Source organism: Xyrauchen texanus, chromosome 18 (genome assembly GCF_025860055.1).
Source record: "Xyrauchen texanus isolate HMW12.3.18 chromosome 18, RBS_HiC_50CHRs, whole genome shotgun sequence".
Lineage (NCBI taxonomy): Eukaryota > Metazoa > Chordata > Actinopteri > Cypriniformes > Catostomidae > Xyrauchen > Xyrauchen texanus.
In genome coordinates this window covers 9,909,831-9,934,749 of record NC_068293.1, presented here as the reverse complement: position 1 = coordinate 9,934,749, position 24,919 = coordinate 9,909,831, and the positions used below count along the sequence as shown (strand labels likewise).

General features: G+C 39.9%; 1 protein-coding gene across 2 annotated transcripts in view; it reads left to right on the top strand.

The window, feature by feature from the left end:
* LOC127659108 (ecto-NOX disulfide-thiol exchanger 1-like) overlaps positions 1–24,919 on the top strand; it is a 159,084-nt gene that overhangs the window by 63,762 nt on the left and 70,403 nt on the right. The window contains exons 2-3 of one of the 2 annotated variants that reach the window (XM_052148761.1): positions 18,858–18,977; positions 20,481–20,615. In XM_052148761.1, coding sequence (XP_052004721.1) covers positions 18,968–18,977; positions 20,481–20,615 — 145 coding nt within the window. In that variant the 5' untranslated portion in view covers positions 18,858–18,967. Of the gene's footprint in view, positions 1–18,857; positions 18,978–20,477; positions 20,616–24,919 lie in introns of both variants that reach the window. The other variant, XM_052148760.1, reaches the window with a different exon arrangement.

Sequence of the window (24,919 nt, the reverse complement as noted above, 5' to 3'; positions counted from 1 at the left end):
TGACTGCACATTAAACAGGGTTTGTAGAATTTATTTAAAATTGAAATAAATTACACATTTGGCTAAATTTCTGAACCCTTCAACATATTTATTTCAGGTGGTTAGATACACAATGGCTTTTTCACCTTGTCTCTGTGAATCACCGTGTCTTAATATTCACGGCTCAGGTTTACAGGCAATGTGTGACATGCTGCACAATGCTAATTGGCTCTGCCTGCCTGCATGTTTGTGTGTGTATGATGTGGGAATGTGGTGAGGCAGGCTGTTTAAAATGCAGAGCAGTTATGGCTAGTGGAATGCTCCAATTCGTTCTCGCCATCTGGTCACTTTCACTGTGAATCAGAACTATCACCCCTACCACACGCTGTTAACCTCCACGCACACACACGCACGCACGCACTCACGCACGCACACACATATGCAAAACCTAGTGTACTGTCTTGCTTTCTACTGCATGCTTAGGCAACTTCTTCCTGATAAATTCTTACCCAAACTGAACTTCACTAGTAACCTGTAGCAAATTTGGTAGTATAAATGTACACGGAATGGGGTAAAGTGCCCACGTACCTCCACCATTATATGTAGGGAAACCTACATTAGGGAAATGTGTGAGCTAGGAATAAACTGTCCTTATTCTACATTGTTATGTTAGTAAATTGTTTATGGAATTAGTCATGTCTGACAACCACTATCAATTAGATAAATTACAAATATCTGACTTATTTGTCTGAATAAAATTCTCCACCATTAAAATCGTAATACAACGTCTCATTGTATCCACTCACACATTCTATTGTAATGAATTAGCTTTAATAAGGGAATTATGATTAATTCTCTTATTGGAGTAATATTATTCTCATGACTTATTGAAAATAATTTCACACATATTTAGGTATAGCTTTGAAGTAAAATCTTTTAAAAACAGGAATTAGATTATTTATCAATATATACCACAGTCAAATATGAATAATTATTATGATGTTATACAAGCATGAAAATACATTGCGCAATAAAATATTGGATGAAATAAGACTATTTTAATTAAATCTGACTACTACTGTTTAGTATTGAACAGATTACAAGTTTATTTATAACAAACATTACTCTTACTTTGTCCAACATATTCTTTGTTGTTGCTCATTTTAGCTTGTTGCAATGCATTTTGAGATTGCCTTCTCTGCGAAGCATACATACGATTCTGCTAGAATTGTACCAAAAGGTATCTAATAATAGTTATGCTGCCTACCTTTGGAAACAGCATTTGTGATGGGAGCATGCCTATGGTTCCTTAAAATGTTGCCTATGTTGGAAGCTCGATAGGTTTAAGACAGGGTTGGGGAGTAATGGAATACATGTAACAGGATTACATATTTAAAATGCAAAATATAAGTAACTGTATTCCACTACGGTTACAATTTAAGTCATTGGTAATTACAATATAATTGCGCAAAGAGATTACTTTGCATTTTATTGTCATTTGTTTAATTCAATATTTAGTCCTTTCAGATTTAAAACATTTATACATATAAATAATGCGATCCAAAGTGCATTTGAACAGCAGTGAAACACTTTCTTATGATGTGTTACATTCATACGAAAAGACAGAGAAGTACGTTTAAAGTAAGTTTGGAGCAGAAGAAATAGAAATAAAACTTGTGTAAATTGTCAGCTTTACGCTAAGCTAAAATGCTATTTAGCCATTTTACATGCACATGTTACCAGACATGATCTTTTTTATAAAACAAATTCACGTTTGATCATAATTTCTTTTTTTCTAGTAAGAAATTTGATATTAGGGCAGAATATCCTGTTCTTGATAATAATTTTTGTAGTGTTTTCCTGTAAAAATATTTAAAAATCCTTAAAACAAGATCAATCTGATTAATCTTAAGGTTAGTAATTTTAAGGTTAGTAAAATACATTACTAACCTTGAGTAATCTAACGGAATACATTACAAATGACATTTTACAGCATATATTCTGTAATCTGTAGTGGAATACTTTTGAAAAGTAACCCTCCCAACCCTAGTTTTGGAACAGAGCTGTACACACCCTAAAACTTCGGACACTGTGTCTATGTATACTGACTTCCATGTCCTCTCTGCACTTTATATAGTGTTAATACACTCAGCCTGCTTATCACTGAAATGTGATTACAACTTCACAAATGGATTGTGTGGCCAGCGATGGATAAAATTGACTGGTGCTCAGACTGCTGTGAGGATAGAATACACAAGGTGAGAGGAGGTGATTATTTTGTCTGGAGATCAGTTAGATTTAGATGTCAGAGAATTCATCCATCTGACTTATTCCAAAAATAAATAAAACGAGTGAAGAGAGAAACCAATGTGAATAATAAAGATGAGGAAGGTGCAGAAAGAGAGTTTTTAACACATCAAACCTTTTTGTCCCCAGATCCTATAAAATACACTTAGACTCAATATAATGAAGAGTCACTGATGTCTTCTCTGTTGGAGTCTAGCGATTAGCACGTATACTCTAACAAAGAGATACTTGAATCTGTATATGGGGGAACATGGGAGGGTGAAAATGAACCTGATTGTGAAATCATTAAATGTAATGTTTTTTTATTCTCTATTTTATGTTTTGGCCAGGACTATATGCTTGCTGTTCGGGAAATTTGTTTGAAAACATCATTTTTCCAATACTATTTGATAACACTAATGCAAATTTAAGTTTAAGATTACGTGAATTCTATTGATGTATCACATCACTCAGAAAAGCTGAGTTGATCACCTTGCGCGAATCAACTGGCTGGTGTTTTTACGGACATTTTCAATCTGTCCCTCTCCCTGTCTGTAGTCCCCACATGCTTCAAAACATCAACCATTGTGCCTGTACCGAAGCAAGCTACAATCACTTGCTTAAATGACTGGTGTCCTGTTGCTCTGACCCCCATCATTAGCAAATGCTTTGAGAGGTTAATCAGAGATCACATCTGCTCTGTTCTGCCCCCCTCTTTGGACCCATTGCAGTTTGCCTACCGCAACAACCGCTCCACCGATGATGCCATTGCATCTACAATACACACTGCTCTCTCCCATCTGGAAAAAAGGAACACATATGTGAGAAAGCTGTTTGTAGACTACAGCTCAGCATTCAACACCATAGTGCCCTCCAAGCTTGATATGAAACTCCGGGCTCTGGGCTTAAACGGCTCGCTGTGCAGCTGGGTCCTGGATTTCCTGTCAGGCAGACGTCAGGTGGTTAGAATGGGCAGCAACACCTCCTCATCACTGACCCTCAACACTGGAGCCCCACAGGGCTGTGTTCTCAGCCCACTCCTGTATTCACTGTACACACATGACTGTGTGGCAACACATAGCTCCAATGCCATCATTAAGTTTGCTGACGATACGACGGTGGTAGGTCTGATCACTGACAATGATGAAAGAGCCTACAGAGAGGAGGTGCACACTCTGACACGCTGGTGTCAGGAGCACAACCTCTCCCTCAACGTCAGTAAAACCAAGGAGCTTGTGGTGGATTTCAGGAGGAAAGACGGAGAACACAGCCCCATCACCATTAATGGAGCACCAGTTGAGAGAGTCAGCAGCTTCAAGTTCCTCGGTGTCCACATCACTGAAGAACTCACATGGTCCGTCCACACTGAGGCCGTTGTGAAGAAGGCTCACCAGCGCCTCTTCTTCCTGAGGCGGCTGAGGAAGTTTGGAATGAACCAACACATCCTCACACGGTTCTACACCAGCACTGTAGAAAGCATCCTGACTGGCTGCATCACTGCCTGGTACGGCAATAGCACCGCCCACAACGGCAAAGCCCTGCAAAGGGTGGTGCGAACTGCCAGAAACATCATCGGAGGTGAGCTTCCCTCCCTCCAGGACATATACACTAGGCGGTGTGTGAAAAAAGCTCAGAGGATCATCAGAGACTCCAGCCACCCGAGTCATGGGCCGTTCTCACTGCTACCATCAGGAAGGCGGTATCGCAGCATCAGTACCCGCACCAGCCGACTACATGACATCTTCTTTCCCCAAGCAGTCAGACTGTTGAACACTTGATCTATCACGATCAATAATTAGCACTTTATTCATCTATAATTTCACACTGGACTGTCAACATATTCTCCTCAATATACTACTTCATATATATATATATATATATATATATATATATATATTTCATATACTCCTACTTATTGTATTGTATATTATGTATTGTATATTGTGTGTATTGTTTACTGTACATTGTATATAATTATTGTGTTGTGTAAGTATGTGTACATTTGATTTGTAAATTGTTTTGTGTAAGTATGTTTTTTATTGTAATTGGTATATGTCTCGTCACTGTCATGACTGCTATGTTGCTCGGAACTGCACACATGAATTTCACCTACTGTTGCACTTGTGTACATGGTAGTGTGACAATAAAGTGATTTGATCTGATTGATTTTTTGAGCATAAAAGTGTCATCTATTAAAGGTTTATAAATTATGCCATTTGTCTTTAGTTAAGATTTGAAATATTATGCCAGTTTGACTACTGAGCTCTGGTAGTGAATTGTTAACTTTCACACTGTCAGTTTAAATGATATTGCACCACACACTAAATTAAAAGCACACTTTGTGAACACTTATATTGCACATTTCTGACACTACACTCAAAACACATTACATAGTATTGGGGGAATCTCCTCCACCACCACCAGCGTTTAGCATCCACCTGGATGATGCAAGCCATAGTAAGCCAAAATGCCCACCATATACCTGCAATATGTGGAAAGAAGTGAGTAGAGAGATGGAGCCAATACAGGAATGGAGATGATTAGAAGGCCAGGACAACAGGGTTACACCCCTACTCTTTACAAGGTTTTTAATGACCACAGAGAGTCAGAACATTGGTTTAATGTCTCATTCGAAAGACGAAGACAAAGATGTGACTTTGGGGGCCAATTGTATGAAAAGTATTCATGAATGAATGTAGCGAATGTAGCCACTATCTCTGTTTTTCTATTTATTTATTATGTTTTTTTTTTTTCACTTTTTCTCTCAATTTGGCATGCCCAATTCCCAATGTGCTTTTATGTCCTTGTGGCCGCAGTGTGATTCGCCTCAATCCGGGTGGTGGAGGATGAACCCAGCTGCCTCCGCGTCTGAGACCATCAACCCGTGCATCTTATCACATGGCTTGTTGAGTGCATTGCCACAGAGACAAATCACGTGTGGAGGCTTCACGCCATCCACTGCGGCATCCACGCTCAACTGACCACACATCCCACCGAGAACGAACCACATTATAGCAACCGCGATGAGTTTACCCCATGTGACTCTAACCTCCCTAGCAACTGGGCCGATTTTGTTGCTTAGGAGACCTGGCTGGAGTCCACATTCTATAGTTTAACATGCTTTCATACTTGGAGTATTAAAGCTTGTGCACGCAGGGCCAAATCTCATGGGTCACCTGGAGGTCTGCATGTGTGCATGAAAGTGCAGGTGCTGGACTTGGGAAGATTTGACATGTGATAGTTTACTATATTTTCGGCTAAGGCCTACTCTGCAATGAGTGTCAATGTACAGGAGCAACAGATGGAGCGAATGGACAAATGAGAAAGAGGAAGGGGGATGGGAAAGGAGAGATAGAGGGAGGGGGATGGGAAAGGAGAGAGTGTGTTGTAATTCTGCAGTGGAACAGAGCATAAAGTTGGTGATATGCAAGGCAATGTGCCCTGAATCTGGAAGGATTACTATGTTGTCACAATAGACTACACAGATACAAGAGCTGGATTTAACATGTTTAGTATTGAGAGATTAATGAATTTAGCTTAGAGGAGGGATCTCCCATTTGCTGACTTGAAACAAGTCGATTTGGTTAGGCGATGTCACAACAACCCACTGTTTTTGATGAATTTTCGCATTTTCTGTCAGAGGTCTGTCACACTCTCTGATTAAGAATGTAAGAAGGGTGACAAACTAAACAACTGTCTCTGACAGTTCTCTCTCACTCCCTGTCATGGTGTAATTGTGTATTTGTCATTTTGGGGTGCTTACCATTGAAAGTATATGATATTGCACAGCTTCAGTGAGAAAATGTACATTAGAAAAAGATATTGATCCATCCACGTTTATATTTGTATTATTTTGACATTTAAGTGTAGGAGAACTCCAGAAAAATACTTTGCAAATGTGACTTTATGTTTGTTGTGAAAACATTTTGTACTTGATCTGAGCAGAACAATCCCAGATAGCAAACATGCCAATCTGTGCCAATTCCAATCTGATGTTGTTTCTACATCACTTTCGGACTTTGATCCAAGATGGCGGCGCGGTAGCACGCAGCGGCAACTCCAGATCCAAAATGGTGCTATTTTTGTTAAAAAAGCCAGACTTTTGTGGCCCATGGACATCGGAGCAACCGGTGTTTGTGTCTACCATCGCCAGACACTACTGAAATATAAGACTCATGCAAAAACCAAGCTGCATGATGACTTGCAGGAGGTGCTATTCGTACTCGGCTTGCTGCGGAGACCAGGCCTCCAGTCCTCGGCGTCGCCTGATGCCGGTGGCCGGGTGAGAGAACGTCATAAGCGGTGTGTGGGAAAGCGGAAGCGCGGCAAGAGGGTCGGGGCCATGCTAGGCTAAAAACAAACCCTAGCCAGCCGGCTCTCCCATCTATCCTGCTCTCAAATGTTTGCTTCCTGGACAATAAACTGGACTATATCCAACTCCAGCAGGCTACGCAGTGTGAGTTTAGAGACTGCTGCGTCTTTGCTTTCACAGAGACATGGCTCAGCGACAGAGTTCCGGACGCCGCCATTCAGCTAGACGGGATCGCCTCGTTTCGTGCCAACAGAAATACAGCTCTCTGCGGTAAGACTCGCGGTGGTGGCTTGTGTGTTAACATCAACATGGAATGGTGCAAAAACTCAATGCAGTCTCTAGCTGCTGTTCATGGCTGTTGGAGCTTGTGACTGTTAGATGCAGACCTTTTTATTTACTACGGGAATTTACCACTGTTTGCATAACCGGAGTTTACATTCCTCCCAGCGCTAACGCTAAGGAAGTGCTCTGTGAACTGCATGGGGCTATGAGCGAACTGCAGAACACTCACCCCGACGGACTGTTTATTCTCGCCGGAGATTTCAACCATGCGAATCTCAAGACAGTGCTCCCTAAATTCCATCAGTATGTGGACTTTGCAACGAGTCCAGGCGCGTACCGGGCGGAGCTCCGCCCCCACCTCGGCTACTCAGACCACATCGCTGTTATGTTAATTCCAGCATACAGACCGCTCGTCAGACACACAAAACGATTCAGAAGCAGGTGAAAACCTGGCCAGCAGGGGCCATCTCTGCTCTTCAGGACTGTTTTGAGTGTACTGACTGGCACATGTTCAGGGAGGCTGCAACATATGGCGATTCTACCAACTTGGAGGAATACACAGCATCGGTGACCAGCTACATCAGCAAGTACATTGATGATGTCACTTTCTCCAAGACCATCACCACTTGCTCCAACCAGAAGCCGTTGATGACTGCAGAGGTGCGCACACTGCTGAGGACCCGAGACTCTGCCTTCAGAGCAGGCGATAAGGCAGCCCTAAGAACAGCTAGGGCCAAACTGTACCGGGCAATCAGAGAGGCAAAGCGCGCACGCGCCCAGAGAATCCACAGTCACTTCCAGGACAGCGGTGACATGCGGCGCATGTGGCAGGGCATCCATGCCAACACCAACTACAGGACAACATTAGTTGCCTGTGACAAAGATGCCTCCCTTCCACTGATGCGCTGAATGACTTCTACGCTCGGTTTGAAGTGCAGAACGACGTGGTGGCGAGGAAGACCACCCCTCCTCCCAACGACCAGGTGCTCTGTCTTACCACAGCGGATGTGAGGAAAACTCTACGTAGAGTCAACCCACAGAAGGCTGCTGGACCAGAACATTCCAGGCAGAGTGCTCAGGGGATGTGCAGACCAGCTAGCAGATTTTCTTATCAACATCTTCAACATCTCTCTGAGCAGCGCCGTCATTCCAACGTGCTTCAAGGCCACCACCATCATCCCCATGCCAAAGAAGTCTTCAGTGTCATGCTTCAACGACTACCGCCCCGTCACACCAATCATCATGAAGTGCTTCGAGAGGCTCGTCATGAGGCACATCAAGACCCAGCTGCCCCCCTCACTAGACCCACTGCAGTTTGCGTCTCGTCCAAACTGTTCATCGGACGACACCATCGCCACAACCCTCCATCTGGCACTCACTCACCTAGACAAAACGGACTCATACGTTTCAATGCTGTTCATAGATTTCAGCTCAGCATTCAAAACAATAATTCCTCAGCACCTGATTGGAAAGCTGAACCTGCTGGGCCTGGACACCTCCCTCTGCAACTGGATCCTGGACTTCCTGATTGGGAGACCTCAGTCAGTCCGGATCGGGAACAGCATCTCCACCACCGCACTGAGCACTAGGGCCCCCCCAGGGTTGTGTGCTCAGTCCACTGCTGTTCACTCTGCTGACTCACGACTGTGCAGCAATGCACAGCTCGAACCACATCGTCAAGTTCGCAGATGACACGACCGTGGTGGGTCTCATCAGCAAGAACGACGAGTCAGCATACAGAGAGGAGGTGCAGCGGCTAACAGACTGGTGTAGAGCCAACAACCTGTCTCTGAATGTGGACAAAACAAAAGAGATGGTTGTTGACTTTAGGAGAGCACAAGGTGAACACTCTCCGCTGAACATCGACGGCTCCTCTGTGGAGATCGTCAAGAGCACCAAATTCCTTGGAGTTCACCTGGCGGAGAACCTCACCTGGTCCCTCAACACCAGCTCTATTACCAAGAAAGCCCAGCAGCGTCTCTACTTTCTTCGAAGGCTGAGGAAAGCACATCTCCCACCCCCCATCCTCACTACATTCTATAGAGTGACTATTGAGAGCATCCTGAGCAGCTGCATCACTGCCTAGTTTGGGACTTGCACCGTTTCGGACCGCAAAGCCCTGCAGAGGATAGTGAGGACAGCTGAGAAGATCATCGGGGTCTCTCTTCCCTCCATCAAAGACATTTACAAAAAACACTGTATCCGCAAAGTGACCAGAATTGTGGACGACCCCACACACCCCTCACACAAATTCTTTACCCTCCTGCCGTGTGGCAAGAGGTACCGAAGCATTCGGGCCCTTACGGCCAGACTGTTTAACAGCTTCTTCCCCCAAACCATCAGACTACTCAATACTCAGAGACTGGTTTGACACACACACACACACACACACGTGTCCTGAGTTGCACTTTAATAACTGTCACTTTATAACTGTCTGCTACCTCAATAACTGCTATGTGCATTGAACACGATCTCATAGTATGTTATGTTTATGTTTTTAGAAACTGTCATCTTTTTGCACTACTGTGTACTGGTCGGCGCTGCATTGTCTCTTACTGTGCCTATTGTCCTGTTCATTGTTAGAAATTTCTTATACTGTCCCATACTTTTTGCACGTTTGCACGTGCACTTATATATGTATATATAGGTATTTTATATAGGTATTGTATTTAGTTGTGTTGTCTCATGTGGTTCTGTGTTTGTCCTATGTTGTTTTTAATGTAGCACCATGGTCCTGGAGGAACGTTGTCTCGTTTCGCTGTGTACTGTACTAACTGTATATGGTTGAAACGACAATAAAAACCACTTTACTTGACTTCATTGAATCAACATTGAAATTTCAACAAAAAAAAAATCAATGTTTGCATAATTCCTTTAGTGAATTATTTGCTAAAAAAAGAGACACCACGTGCACATAAACAACAGGCGGGAACAATTCATCGTTAGTGAATCCGCAACACACACACTTGTATTAAGCGGGTTCAGAGAAATAAAAAGAGTATTCAGCTCATCTGCTGGAAAAGGAAAAATATGGAAGAAGAGAGGGATCATCACTGAAATGGTGGAGGAGGGGTGCAAGCAGACATGAGGAGTTGACTTCCGTTGCATGCTTCTTTGTGTCAGGTGTCTGCAAACACAATCGCTCACATTTGTCTTCATTAATAGTTGAGAAGGTTCTGTTCTGACAGTAGCAGGCCGGCTGTCCACAGGCTTTCCGATTCCTCTGGAACACTTCCGATGGCTGCTACAGACACACTAATTAGTTTTGCATTCTTTAATGGCTAAACTGATGACTTTGTCCTCATGCAGGGGGCTTACGACATAAACATATGCTGATGCTCGGAATAACACATTACCATACAACTTATTATCGTAGAATTTAGCTTTTACTGTTTAACTTAATAGTATGCACTTCTAGGTATTCACTAGTGATAGACCAATATATTAGCCAGGCTGATTAATCGGCCCATATTTTACACTTTCAAATTGATTATCAGTCAATAACTGTAACTTGGATAAATATTAAATATTGTATAAATATTGTATTGTGTAAAATAAGTGTTAACATTTAGCAGTTCTATCTTATTTGCAATCATTCAATTGTATTCAATATTTTGGCATTGCACACTGTGCTCTATAGATATAGGATCTATAAGTCTCTAAAAAAACATACTGGTAGACCACTAGTATTGAGCATGTAGTAACATAGTATTCAATTCCAAACAGAGCCACTGTACTTAACTCGCAGTGAGCGACATGCCCAGCACTGCCCAGAGATAGAACAAAGAGAAATGAGCCAGAAATGTATCTCTGTTCTGCTTTGACATATAGATATAGATCTTGCCTTGGTGCGACAGAGTGGATAGAGGGCAGCTGAAAGACATGGCGATGCTTCATAGTGAATGCCAATTACGTGGAAGTTGTAGGGCAGTGAGATGAAATGGCCAGTCAGGGAGGATCAGGCATGGCTCTTGGCTTCTTCTCTGCCAGTGGCATGGCATCGACTGCCAGTCACAGCATGCTTTTTCATTTTTACATACAGGAAAATAAAAGAGGATATGTCTCTACAGCAATTTCAGCACTGCCCCATTTGTCCTCACTGTCGATGACTGCTCGTTTTTCCTTGCCTGCTTAGCTACAAATGTGCTGTACAAAATGAGAGAAATATCTTGCAAGATTTTTTTTCTTTTTTGCTGTAGTGTCTGAGCTTTTGTATTCCTTTATATTTTTGCTGTATTCATCCTATATAGTTTGTTCTTTGTGGCTAAATTATTTATTAATTTACATGAAGTCAAGAGATCCAATGTGTTGTTGTGCCTCCATATTTAATGCTCGATATTAAGAGCGCTAGCATTAAGCACAGCGCAATGCTTTAAGTCATAAGAGCAAAGTCAATGGGCACGGCCATGAAGATTTTTTTGTGTAATCATGCTCTAAGTCTTGGCGTAAGTGGGTTTGGCAAAATTGCCTGTGCAATGCACAAATGGGCTGGACTAAGTACAATTCAAGTTCAATAAATTAGAAGAACAGAAAATGATGTTCTTTTGTGCATTGACTACGTTCTTGGTGAATGTCAGGTTTATTTCTATGACAGTGACACACTCCTTTTATATGCATCGAAAATGTGGTTCTCGTCAGAATTTTAATGTATGCTTCGTTAAATTGAAGAGAATGTAAATCATCTACTGAAAAACAAATCATGGCTAGTATTAACAGTGATTAAATAGAAACGCACTTTACTTCTATTGGTCAATTTTGATTTTGAAACAATTAATTAATTTATTGAAATACAAAAAATTAAAAAATTAATCAAAGATATTTTAAATTAAAATGAAATTTCAAACAAAATAAAAATATAATTAAAATAATGAAGTGGTAAAAAAATCACATCAAATCCAAACATTTTAGTCTCTCCTTCTTCCACAAGCCCATTTTGCAGTGAGTCGCATGATATGAGCGTGAAGCGATCGTCTGTGTTCTGCATCTGCATTTGGGCCCTTGAATAACATATAACGTGCGAGTAAGGGCAGCTGGTGGTCTTTCTGGTGCCCTCCTAGGGAGTTGGTGCCCGTGAAGGGAGCGGCTGTACTGCATATAAACATAATAAAAATCATAATAAAAAATTTTCTCAATAAAAAACATTTACTAAATCAACAATGACCACTGATAAACCATGAAAGTTTAATTTAATAATTTTTTTTTTTAAAATTGTGATTAGAATTAGCATTCTCACGAAAATTGGATAAGATGAGTTATGCAGAACGGACCACAAAATAGCGCCACGATATGCTGAAAAGGACAGCGAACACTTCCAGCTTTGGCCACTGGGGGCAGTAGTTTGAGTTTACAAAAACAAACTAGCTGTGTCAGAAATGGCTCACTTGTTCACTCATTCACTATTTTCTAAATAGTGGATGCCTGTGAGTTCCCTATGTCAGGCAAGGAGTGAAATGAATGAGTGAGTGAATTCGGAAAATTCCATGTACATGGCGTGTCGGAGAGAGCAGAAACAAATTTTACACATGTGTACTTTTATCTTAGATGTAGGATAATAACAATCATAATGACAACAATAATAATACTTGTTATTCTTATAAAATAGTTTATAAAATAGTTTATAAAATAAATCTACATTCTATTTTTCATGTTTAACCCAAAATTACGTACCGGACACAGCAATGAAGGGGCTGGGTCTGCCTCCTCCCGGGGCAGCGCTTTCAGGTTCACTACCTGGTCTCTGAAGGGCGTGGTAGGAACCTTGGGCACGTAGCCCAGTCACGGTCTTAGTATCACATGTGTGTTAATGATGATGTGAATTGAAGGACCCAAGTGCAGTTTATTTACAATAGTGAAAACCCTAACTTAACACATGAACTTAACATGAATAGACTTAAACATGGCTACATATACATATACCAATACTAGACAAGAGACAATGGCAAACATGAGGTTCTAAATACATGGACACGGGGAAACATAAGCCAATGAACAAACAGAAATCTAAACAAGATAACAAGGCAATGAACTAAAACCAATAAGAAACTAGAACTGATAACAAAGTAATCAAACAATGAACCAATGAAAACAAGACAGATGAACATGGAGGTAAACAGGAAGATCACATGACAAGAAAACAGAAACAAAACATGATATGAACTTTTCAATATAAGAGACATGAAAAACAGGAACCAACAGAATAAACATGACATTGTTTTGGAATACTATAGTAACGTGATTATATGAGACCAGGTTGAAACTGCAACAGTGCATTATGTATCATTCACATATGTATATTCTTTTTTCATTACACTCACCTAAAGGATTATTAGGAACACCTGTTCAATTTCTCATTAATGCAATTATCTAATCAACCAATCACATGGCAGCTGCTTCAACGCATTTAGGGGTGTCCTGGTCAAGACAATCTCCTGAACTCCAAACTGAATGTCAGAATGGGAAAGAAAGGTGATTTAAGCAATTTTGAGCGTGGCATGGTTGTTGGTGCCAGACGGGCCGGTCTGAGTATTTCACAATCTGCTCAGTTACTGGGATTTTCACGGACAACCATTTCTAGGGTTTACAAAGAATGGTGTGAAAAGGGAAAAACATCCAATATGCGGCAGTCCTGTGGGCGTCCCACAAATCTCCATCAACTGCAAGATGCTATCCTATCAATATGGGCCAACATTTCTAAAGAATGCTTTCAGCACCTTGTTGAATCAATGCCACGTAGAATTAAGGCAGTTCTGAAGGCGAAAGGGGGTCAAACACAGTATTAGTATGGTGTTCCTAATAATCCTTTAGGTGAGTGTATATTCCTGCATGTGGGCTGAGACAACTTTGAGTGAAATCGCTCCCAGTAACATGAACTTCTCCATCTTGGCTCCATAAATCGACTATAATCTAATAGGAGAAGGATCTCCTATTAGGAAAGGGGCAAACCTCCGTCAGTGTGAACGTCCCTTAAAAGTGACTGAAACATAAACAAAAAATTACTAATTGCACCTTTAAAGTCCACTTAATCGAAAGATCCAAACACATTGCACCAAATTAAAACACCTTTCATGGAGAATTTATTGGTTTAGCACCAATGAGGATATCTTTGGTGCAAAAGATTTAATATGGAATTGTATGCCACTGGCCCTCATATTAATGACCATTCATCCCCAGCAGCACTAAAAATATTAGAAAGAAATCATCAGTGCTGTGCTTCACTGGATCTTAACCAATGCACCAGCTACTCCTGAAGGAATTGCATTTCTGTAAAACATACCCAGGGATTCTGCAGTTTTTTCATCTCACTAATGGGATTAGGATAATGCAAAGGTGTGCATGCTTCTGAGGAACAGTGTGGGAGAGAAAGAGGCTTTAGAAAGCACAATCAAGAGCACTGCTTGTTTGTCTGCCCAGTTCTCCAGCATAAACATCTGTGTATTTTCTCAAACACTACTGTTGTTGCTTAGTTTAAGAACATATGCTTCCTCTTGGATGTGGCAGCAGCATTTTTGATTCGCGTGTCGCCAGCGTGCTTTAGCGTGCAAGCACTGCCTGTTCTCCTTTGTCAGTTGGCTGAAAGAGATCTAGTCGTACTCTGAGTGGTCTTTTGCGCTCCTCTGCCTCTGTTTAGGATGAGCAGATGGAGAATTTCTTCAGTATGCAGACAGAGCTTTGTTTGGCATTTCATTCAAATTGAGTTGCTGTATTCACTACAAGCTTCAGATATGAGAGCCGATTCTAAACTATTTGTTCTAGGCTCAAGGCCAAACTTTGTTGCTTTCTGGATGTTAATTCTAAGTAAAATTGTGGTAAAAGCTTGAGCACAGTTGCCGTAGCCTTTAAATACCATCTTTCAAAGCATCTTCTGTCTAAATAGTGTTAAGAAAGCTACTTTTAAAGGAATAATTCACAAAAAAATTAAATTATGTCATATTTCCTCATCCTTATATTGTTCCATACCCATTCTTTCTTCTGCGGAACTCGAAAAGGAGATGCTTTAATGAAAATTCCCCTCCATCTTGTCAATACAGTGCAGTTGATATCGCCTCACTTTAAAGCTAAAAAAAGTGCCGAAATATATCATAAAAGTAGACCATGTGTGATATTCCTGATCAACCTGTCAGGGTTTATTTTGCTATAACAATTGGCTGTCTATACATTATGTGGCTTATCACATGGCTACTTGCCAGGTTAATAAATGCATGGACTTGAAACTTTGATTTGCATTGAAATTATGTCATTATGTGAGAAGAAATAAAGTGCTGAACAGCTGAAATCCATCTATGGTTTACGTTGAAAATCTGTTGGTGTTTACAGTATTTTGTAATTAATGAAGTCTAAAATTTAAATCATCAAGTGTCCTGTACTTGCACAATACACAAAATAGATTTCAATATAATTTTTATGGATGTTGTGTCTCTCATTTGTGAGTCACTTTTGGATAAAATGGCTAAACGACTAAATGTAAGCATCTCTTAACATGGTTACTGTCTCTTTAAGAACAGCAAATCGCCTCACATTGAACACATGGTTGTTCTGTGCAGTTTTGGAGAGATGAAGATACAATGGCATGACGTAATACTATCAAGTAGGATATTGTTTTGTTTTGTGACAAAGAAGATATTAAAGATATTTCTTAGCATAGACCCAGGCTACACATTATCTAAGCACCTGGAGGAGAGACCTGTTGGCAGAATTGATCACAACGGTTTCAGATTACCTCATGTCTCATTCACAGGTTAGACATTACAATAATAACAAACGTAATTCTCACGCTCGCTCTGCACAGCGTCAAGGAACCCGTGCTGATGATGTGTGATTGTCTGTGTGAACAAGTTGCATGGCGGTATGCAAACATAGATTGACAGACAGAAAGGACATCCTATCATTTCATTCGGACCGAATGCAATGATTGGTCAATAATTTTTTTAGTCCTGTTCCTTCCACAGAAGATATATATATATATATATATATATATATATATATATATATATATATATACATATATACATTTAGACCACTTAAATTATTGACTGCTATCAGGATGTGAAGAGACTTTCAACCAGTATAACAAAAACATTTTCTGGAAAAGAGGCTGAATGCATTAAATTATGAAAGGAAATAAAAGCTATTAATTTAGTTGACTCCACAATATGATTATGATTAAGAACCTACTGAAATATGGCATTTTAAGGTTATTAAAAAACTTTCAGTGATCTGTTTTTATGTAGATAGTTGCAAGTATATGAAATATCCTTGCATTTGACAAATGAATTACGGTATGATGCACACAGATGTTATGAACACCACAAAATGTGGTTTAGTCAGAATAATAAGATGAGTTTAATGCATTACCGTTTATCTCTAGCTGGCAGGGCAGAAAAGGGATTTTTGAGAGTACTGGTCTGTTCACTTTTAATGATTTTCGTAATTTTGTGTGGTGTTTACAGTGAATGGAACTGTTGTTTATTGAAATGCTCTATCACCTGAATTTACAAGGCCCGCTTCACGGGTGCGCTTCAGTGATCGTGTTCACATATAGTCCGTGTTCTAGCCATATTTCATTTTGGCTGACTGTACGCACTGTTCCGTGAGTCCACTTAATTACCTCTCATTTCTTGACACTGCCCACTCCGTTTTAAACCAACTAGGTTCTGTCTGGAGGTATTGAATGCCCACCTCAGACTTTGGAGCTGACCAATCATAGTGAAGATTTTGGGGTGGCACCAGGGATGGCCAATGGAGCGAACTTTCAGTCAGCACTTATTTAAAGGTCATTGAAGTATGCATATACATTTGAAAAAATGTAATCACTTATATTCTCTATTTCTCAAATAAGCTATAGTATATTTTTAGCTATTAATTAAAAACGAAGAGCTGCATATATATATATATATATATATATATATATATATATATATATATATATATATATATATATAATATTTATCATCTATGGCAAGGCAGGCCAAATCAAAGTTCATCACGGGCCAACTTTGGCCCGCAGGCCCTAGTTTATGCACCTCTGCTCTAGACTAATCCTAGCCCACATTCTAAAGGGAAACCTTTTACATTTAAAGAATTTGCTTTATTCTGGATTATTACACTATTTGTATTCACATTTAATAAAGTGTTTACTTTTTAATTAAAACCATTTACTTAATGTATGGATCAATATTTCAATTGAGAACTTCCCCAAATGTCCCCAAAGGGAGGTTTAGCTCACTTTTGGTGACAATTTTGATACACATTAATCTCTTCCTGTCCCCCATTTATCTCTCTCTCACACACACACACACACACACACACACACACACACACTGGACATCACAGGTCCACAGGAGGACATGTGTCAGTTTGACAGAAGACTGATAGCTCAGCTGGAAGTCATTTAAAGCACATGTACTGACAGAATGTCTCAAAGTGGCTTTAAGGATCTGCATGTTTGAAAGGCTTTTCATGCATCAGATAATACTACTAGACCCTTGGATAAAACTACTGGATGACAGTTAGAGCTCACACATTACCAACCGATAATGATAGATTGTGTGACATTTCTCCTCTAGTGATTATCATTACTATTTATAATCTAGATATGTCTAGATATCTTGATAAATTTGTGCATTTGGCTGGACCATTGGGAACAGATCTGCCTTAGCTGCATTATATAGTTCTGATAAATGTAAGGCCGTGGTGAGAGTGTTTCAGTGGATTCAGTGTGTTTTGGATCAAAATGGAGTGGTGGTGGCGTAGTGGCTAAAGCACAGGGCTGTTAATCAGAAGGTCTCTGGTTCGAACCCCACAGCCACCATCATTGTGTCCTTGAGCAAGACACTTAACTCCAGGTTGCTCCGGGGGGATTGTCCCTGTAATAATTGCGCTGTAAGTCGCTTTGGATAAAAGCGTCTGCCAAATGCATAAATGTAAATGTAAAATTGACCATACATTAACAAGCAAATATAATTTTGTATAGTAAGTGTATATTAATATACTATTTATTTAAACCAAGTCACATCAAAATCTTTCAAGTTAATGTGTTTTAGCATTTCTTTAACCCTCAAATGCATGGGTCCAGATGCCTCTGGTCTTCAGTGACCCAGCACTTATATAACAAATATATTTAAAAAATGCCCAGATAGTGTCAAATTTGAAAGAAAGTAGAAAATAACAGAATATAATTTATTCTGATATATTTTGAAGTTTTATTTTTTCATACATCAAAGAGATCATGCAACAAATATAGAGACCAGGATTCATTACTTCCACACTGCAACACATATTCAGCTACACATAGCACAGACGCTACACATATGTATATTCTCAGGCATTTTATGAGTGTAAATAGATGCACAACAACACATAATTTCAGTAGTACTCAAATGACAATAGATATCATACTGTTCATGTGTTACACTTGCTATAGTTTGCTTCCATGTTGTTTCTTCAACAAATAGCAATGTCAATTGTAATCAACTGTAACATCAGCGCCACCTTGAGTAAGAAATAGCATGTAAATATGTGTGTACACAAATGGGATACTGATAATTCACCATTGTCAAAAAAAAAATTAAACAAATATTACAAAATTAAATTATATATATATATATATATATATATATATATATATATATATATATATATATATATATATATATTCTTTTCGACAATGATATGTCATGTAAAATAAATATTTGGCTCAACTATGCTCAAGATCCAGACAAAACGGAGTGAGCCAATTTTATAATCCACTTTTTACTTTACATTCAAAAAACTTTAAAACAATTTTTCTCAGTTCCAGTGTTGCCGTGTAGTTACTGTGTTTTAGTTTGTTGGGCAGAATAGTCACTTTCTTTTCAGACCATTTTCTTTTAATTAATTGTTTTGTACTGTCGATTTTTTTCTGTCATTCAAATGTCCTCCTTGCCTCTTTGGAGAAGTGTTCCTGCAGTGTTTAAATGTTCTCTCTCAGCGCTCATATGTTTTTGTCATTTTTGTGCTGCAGGTTTTACTGAATGCTGTGATGAGCTCCTGAGAGCCGTATTCTCCTCGGCAAGCTGTCTTGGAAGAGTGAGAACTCTGTTGACAGCAGAGGCACCCAGACAAACAAACACCATGGCTAGTGGTAACTAACCTGTTCTAATTATGACCAATACACTCTCTGTTTAGCAGACCAATCACACCATGCATGCTGGCTCTGAAAAAAAACCTGTCACGTGACTTACATACCTGTCTTCTTGTCCCCGTTCTAACACACACAAATGTCACAATTAAGGAACAATGAATGAACTATTATAGCACGAGTAACTAAATGTGGGAATATCAGGTCAGTACACTGGTACACAGCTAGAGTTACAGTTTTGACAAGAGCAGATATCTAATAATGGTGAGATACAAAGCAGAACCAACAACAGACTGTCAGCATTGAGTTGTGGATGGGTTTTTAAACAGGCGGAGTTACAGTGGATTGGTGGAGGTAGGTGACGTGTAATGATTGATGTTTCGATGATCCAATGGCGAGTGTCTGTGAGCATTATAGGAGGAAAAGGGGAGAGAGAGAGAGAAAGAGAGAGAGAGAGAGAGAGAGCACAACACAACAACAAATCAATATTATACATATACGAGTCGTAACACAAACTTTCCCACATATTATCGATAGCCTTAGTTCTTCTGGTGTTTGGGACTGCTAGCATCTACGTTGTGTCTAATAGTTGTCCTTTTGACTGTTTCTAATCATTCATCAGGGTAGAAACCATATTTCATTTCAAGCAAATGGAAATAAGGCTGTGAGGGATAGACGTAGTCTGATTAATGGGTTGTACAGCCAACAAAACATTCGAGAGGATAATAAACCTGGAAAATAAAAATAAATAAATAAAAAACTACAACAACCATGTAACCCATTGAAACTATGTAACCCGAAAAGACTGCATGTCTCTCTTTCACAGCCTTGTGTTCATTCTGACTAAGCTCCGTAGATGTCATTGACTAGGTTTCCATCCACATAGTTTTATGCATATTTTACAATATTGCACATAAATGCATAAAGGAAATTCCAAGATCTGACTAAAATCTCCAAATTTGCAAATAAAAACTTACAATATACACTCACTTGAGATATTTATTTTATTACATTTAATAAATTGTTTAGAATGAGCCACAGTGGCTTCAACTTCCATTTTCATTTCTATATTGCACCACTTTCCACAGAAGTGACAATTTATTTATCTTAAACACATGATATGGAAACGCTGCTACATTCACAAATTGATATTGCGATATTCTGACTTTTTGGATAAATTAAACATGTACAGTAACTTGGATGGAAATGTAAATATTGACATGTAAATGTGTGTGGTCATGTGTTGATGCATTTATCTCTGAGACGTCAGAAAGTTGCAGAAGATCAGAACAACACATTTTTGCAGCTCAGGTTTTATAAATTCTCTTTTTTGACTGGGGATAATTTTTTTAGTTCTTCAAGTTACTGTATTTTCATTTTCATAATACATCAATCTCTTTTATCTCAAAAGACCCTTTTCAATGTTGTCTTTCCTTTTGTCAGAGACACTAGTGATTTTGCATGAGGGTTTGATGGAGTGTGTTCTTTGTGTTTTGTCTGCAGCAGCAGATGGTATCGGCAGTTTGGGAACCGAACAGAGCCACATCAATGTGCCGGTAGCTGATCCAGGCGCCTGGGCCACGGCCATGAACAACCTGGGGATTGTGCCGATGAGCCTAACCGGGCAGCAGCTGGTATCAGGTAAAGCTCTGACCCTCCCTTCAATTTACTAATACTGCTGTTCCACCCACAGCTCTCTGTGCTCTTCCTTTTACAGCTGGGGCAATATAAAGCTAATATTAAACCGGTGTGCCTATATTTCCCCTCTGGCAAGCTGCACAGGCTCCAACCACCCAAGCCTTCAGAAGCAATACTACACATTGGATTTTACATTAAAGCACGGCACAGTTAGTTGAGCTTTATTCTTCTGCTGAGATACTGGATTGTTATGTGTCTGAAAAGCTCAAGCCCTGGAGTGATGGTGGCACACACACCGCTCTTTTACCAGAAGCCCTGAGAGCACTTAGTCTTAAAACTTTCATCTGACTAAAGCTCAGTAGTGAGGTTTGTCCGAGAGCTGTAACACTCTCTTCTGATTGACCACTGATCATCCTTATACAGCCAGTAGTCTGTAGTCAGTCAATATCACAGGTCTGATGATTTTTCAAATTCCAGTCTCTAATGAGTTAAGTATGTCACAAAAAAAGACACTGGTCAGGAGATTACACCAAAATTAGGGATTGATTTGTATGGCCCTGATCCAAACAAAAGAAACAAAACAAAACAACAGATTTAGAAGAAAATTCTCAATTTTGTTTCCCTAAAAATATTAACAAAAAATGCATTTGTTCTCTGAGGCTACAATTATTCTGGAAAAAAATAGCATCCTTTTTAAAAGACACCAAAATTAATCTCACTTATTTCTCTCCCAAAGAGTTAATCTCTCACTTAATACCCTTTTATAACATAGGCTTCTCCCCTCAAATTCAGATAACCCATTGAAAAGAGCAGTATAGTCAGAAAAAAACAATAACAGAGGGTTAAGACCCCTTCACACCAAGAATGGATATTTTAATGATAACTATTGGGATGACTTTCAGAGCTATTTTCTTTCAGCTGAGGAATGATAAAAACATTGACAACAAATCAAAATCCATCCAACTTTAAAGGGCTCGAGCCACATGCACTCATCATAACATTCAATATAACGAACTCCAGCACCGAATTGCCACTTATTATAACATACGCAAACGAAATGGAAACTCCTGCTCAAGAACCTTCAATGTTTCTTCTGCATTTTTCTTTAGTATTAATGGAGATAAGATAATGAAAAGCTAATGCAAGTTGGTACCAAACATTACCTCAGGTATCCAGCGCTAATGTCACTGAACAACATGAATGTACATAATGCAGTAACTGCAGCATGCACATTGAATAAGCAGAACATTATCGTCCATTGGTGTGGAAGCTAATGTAGTTATCATTCCAGTTATTATTATCAGTCTTGGTGTGAATGGGTCTTTACACAGGTAACCCAGGTTCTATGAACAAGGTCAACACGCCATAGTATGGGTCAGCCTCGCTGAGGTTAAGCTTTCTGGAGATGGATAGCAAATTAATCATGCCCCTGCATGCAATCAACCTCTACAAATACAGATGGGAGCCGGCCGTCATTTTCTCTTAACCTAAGTGACAACACTTTGTGGCATGGTCACCTTATTCATAGAACCTGGGTTACCTGTGTAACCCTCCGTTATATTTCACCTCGGGCAACACGCCACAGTATGGTTCAACCATGTACCAGATAAGGTCAGGAGGGGGAAAATTGTGGGTCAATAAAACCAAAATCACAATTCTCTGAGAAACATACCATTTTATTAGTTTCCATTTTAATTGCACAAATAAACTACCAGATGTCGGACAACTTGAAGCAAATAACAAAACAAGGTAAGGACTGTATATGTGCGCCCCACTGCCTGCAAGACGATAGATGCCACTGTGTTTGCGATGTCCATGCGATGGTACCTGTCGAACATCAAAGAGTAAGACCAACCAGTTGCTGTACACTCTAGTGAAGCACACCTAAATAGTGCCCAAGAGGCAGCCATCCCTCTACTAGAGTGGGCTACCATCCCCATGGGAGGAGGCACCCCCACATTACGGTAGGCTAAATCTTTCAGCCTGAACATCCAATTTGCCAGTCGCTGTTTGGAAACAGCCTAGCCTCGCACTGATTCACCAGAGCAGACAAAAAGTGTATCTGTTTTCCTTATAGGTTGTGTGCAAGCAATGTACCTCCTCAGTGCTCTGACTGGGCAGTTTAGATGCAATCTAGCTACTTCAGCAGAGTCATGAGGAGGTGGATGAAAAGAATCTAGCACCAAGGGCCTGGATACATATGAGGAGGGTAGTTCCTTTGGCTGGAATGCCGGGATTGGAAGATGAGAAACAGCTGAGCCCTCTTCTCCTAATCTTAAGCATGCCGGTTGCACAGAGAGGGCATGTAACTCACTCACTCTTCTCGCTGAGGTAATAGCAAGAAGAAAAGCTGTCTTAAATGAGAGAAGATCTATCTCTAAATTATCCAAGAATTCAAAGGGGGCTCTGTCAGAGCATCCAAGACAAAGCACAAATCCCATGAGGGGATCATTTGAGCTTGTGATGGGCGCAATCTACGGGCCCCTTTTAGAAAGCGTCTGATGAGAGGCTGGGAACCAACTGAAGAGCCATTAAAACATGCATGTCAATCCGATATGGCTGCTACAAATCCCCTCAAGGTTGGCTCTGCCAGACCACTCTCCAACAGGGAGTGGAGCAAAGACAAAATTGACTCAATATCACAAGAGTCTGGGTCCATCCTCCTGGACAGATACCACTGAAAAAACTTCCCCAACGGTGCATTATAGAAAGATTCATAGAAAGAGCTCTAGCCACCCGTAAGTTTGTTAGTACTCGTTGTCCAAGACCTCTGAATGGCTCCCGTCCATGGGCCAAACATGCAGCCTGTACTGCCATGGATTCGAGCGCCAGAGTTGGCCTCGGACCTGTGACAGCATATCTTGCCTGACTGGAAGACACCACGGTGATGCCACCAGCAAATTAACCAGATCTGGCATCCATGGTTGAAAGGGCCAGTCTGGTGCAACCAACAGAAACCTTGCTTGCAAAATCCTTGGCCTGGACCACTGAAAGAAGTGGGAAAGGAGAAATAACTTGAGGCCATCGTTCGCCAGAGTGTCCAACCCTAAGGTTCCTCTGGGCTCCACCACTAAATACCACAGGGGACAATGTGTGGTTTACTGTGAGGCAAAAAGCTCCACCTGGGCTTCCCCGAAGCGAGCCCAGTTGGCCTAAACAATGCCTAGGTGAAGCCGCTATTCCCCTGGCATGGGATCTCAGTGACACCCCCTGAGCATGTGCCCTAAGTAGAAGCTCTCAAGCCTTTCTGTGTAAAGTTGGTGATTGATATGAGACCACCGTGGTACTGTCTGTACATATAATCACTTGTTTCTCCTGAAACTGTGGAAGGAAATGGGTCAATGCCCAAAACGCTGCCTCTAGATCCAGGAGATTTATGTGTGCTTTCACCCAAGAGGCTTTCCACTTACCTCATACTCAGGTTTGGGAGGGTTACTTTTGAAATGTATTCCACTACAGATTACAGAATACATGCTGTAAAATGTTATTTGTAATGTATTCCGTTAGATTACTTAAGGTCAGTAACATATTCTAAATACTTTGGATTACTTCTTCAGAACTGGTAGAGTTTTTCACTTGTTTTGACTATGACTATAAAAAATCTGCCAGTACATTAAGACAAAATACACATGTTAAAAATACATTCTCTGAAAAAACGAAATAGCTTATGCTGCATTGTTTCTAAAACAAGTTAAATAAAATGTATCTTGTTTTAATTATTTTTAGATATTTTTACATATATTTAAAAAAATATGATAGTGAATATGATTTTTGCCCTAATATCAAAGGTCTTATTAGAAAAAAGTAATTATGATCCAAAATTAATTTGTAACATGTGCATGTAAAATTGCTAGAAATAGCATTTTAGCTTAGCATAATGCTGACAATTTACACAAGGTTTATTTTTATTTCTTCTGCTCCAAATGTACTTCAAACTTCTTTGTCTGCTCGTATGAATGTAACACATCATAAGAAAGTGTTTCACCGCTGTACAAATGCACTTTGGATTGCATCATTTATATGTATAAATTGTTCCATCTGAAAGGACTAAATATTAAATGAAACAAATGACAATAAAATGCAAAATAATCTCTTCAGTAATCAAAATACCTTTTGAATGATAACTATTCTAATTACAAATTATTTAAATTGTAACTATAGTGGAATACAGTTACTTATATTTTGTATTTTAAATTTGTAATCCCGTTACATGTATTCCATTACTTCCCATCCCTGCTCGCACTGGATTGCCTTGACAGACATCTCCCCAGCCCGTCATTGAGGCATCCGTTGCTATGGTTACCCTC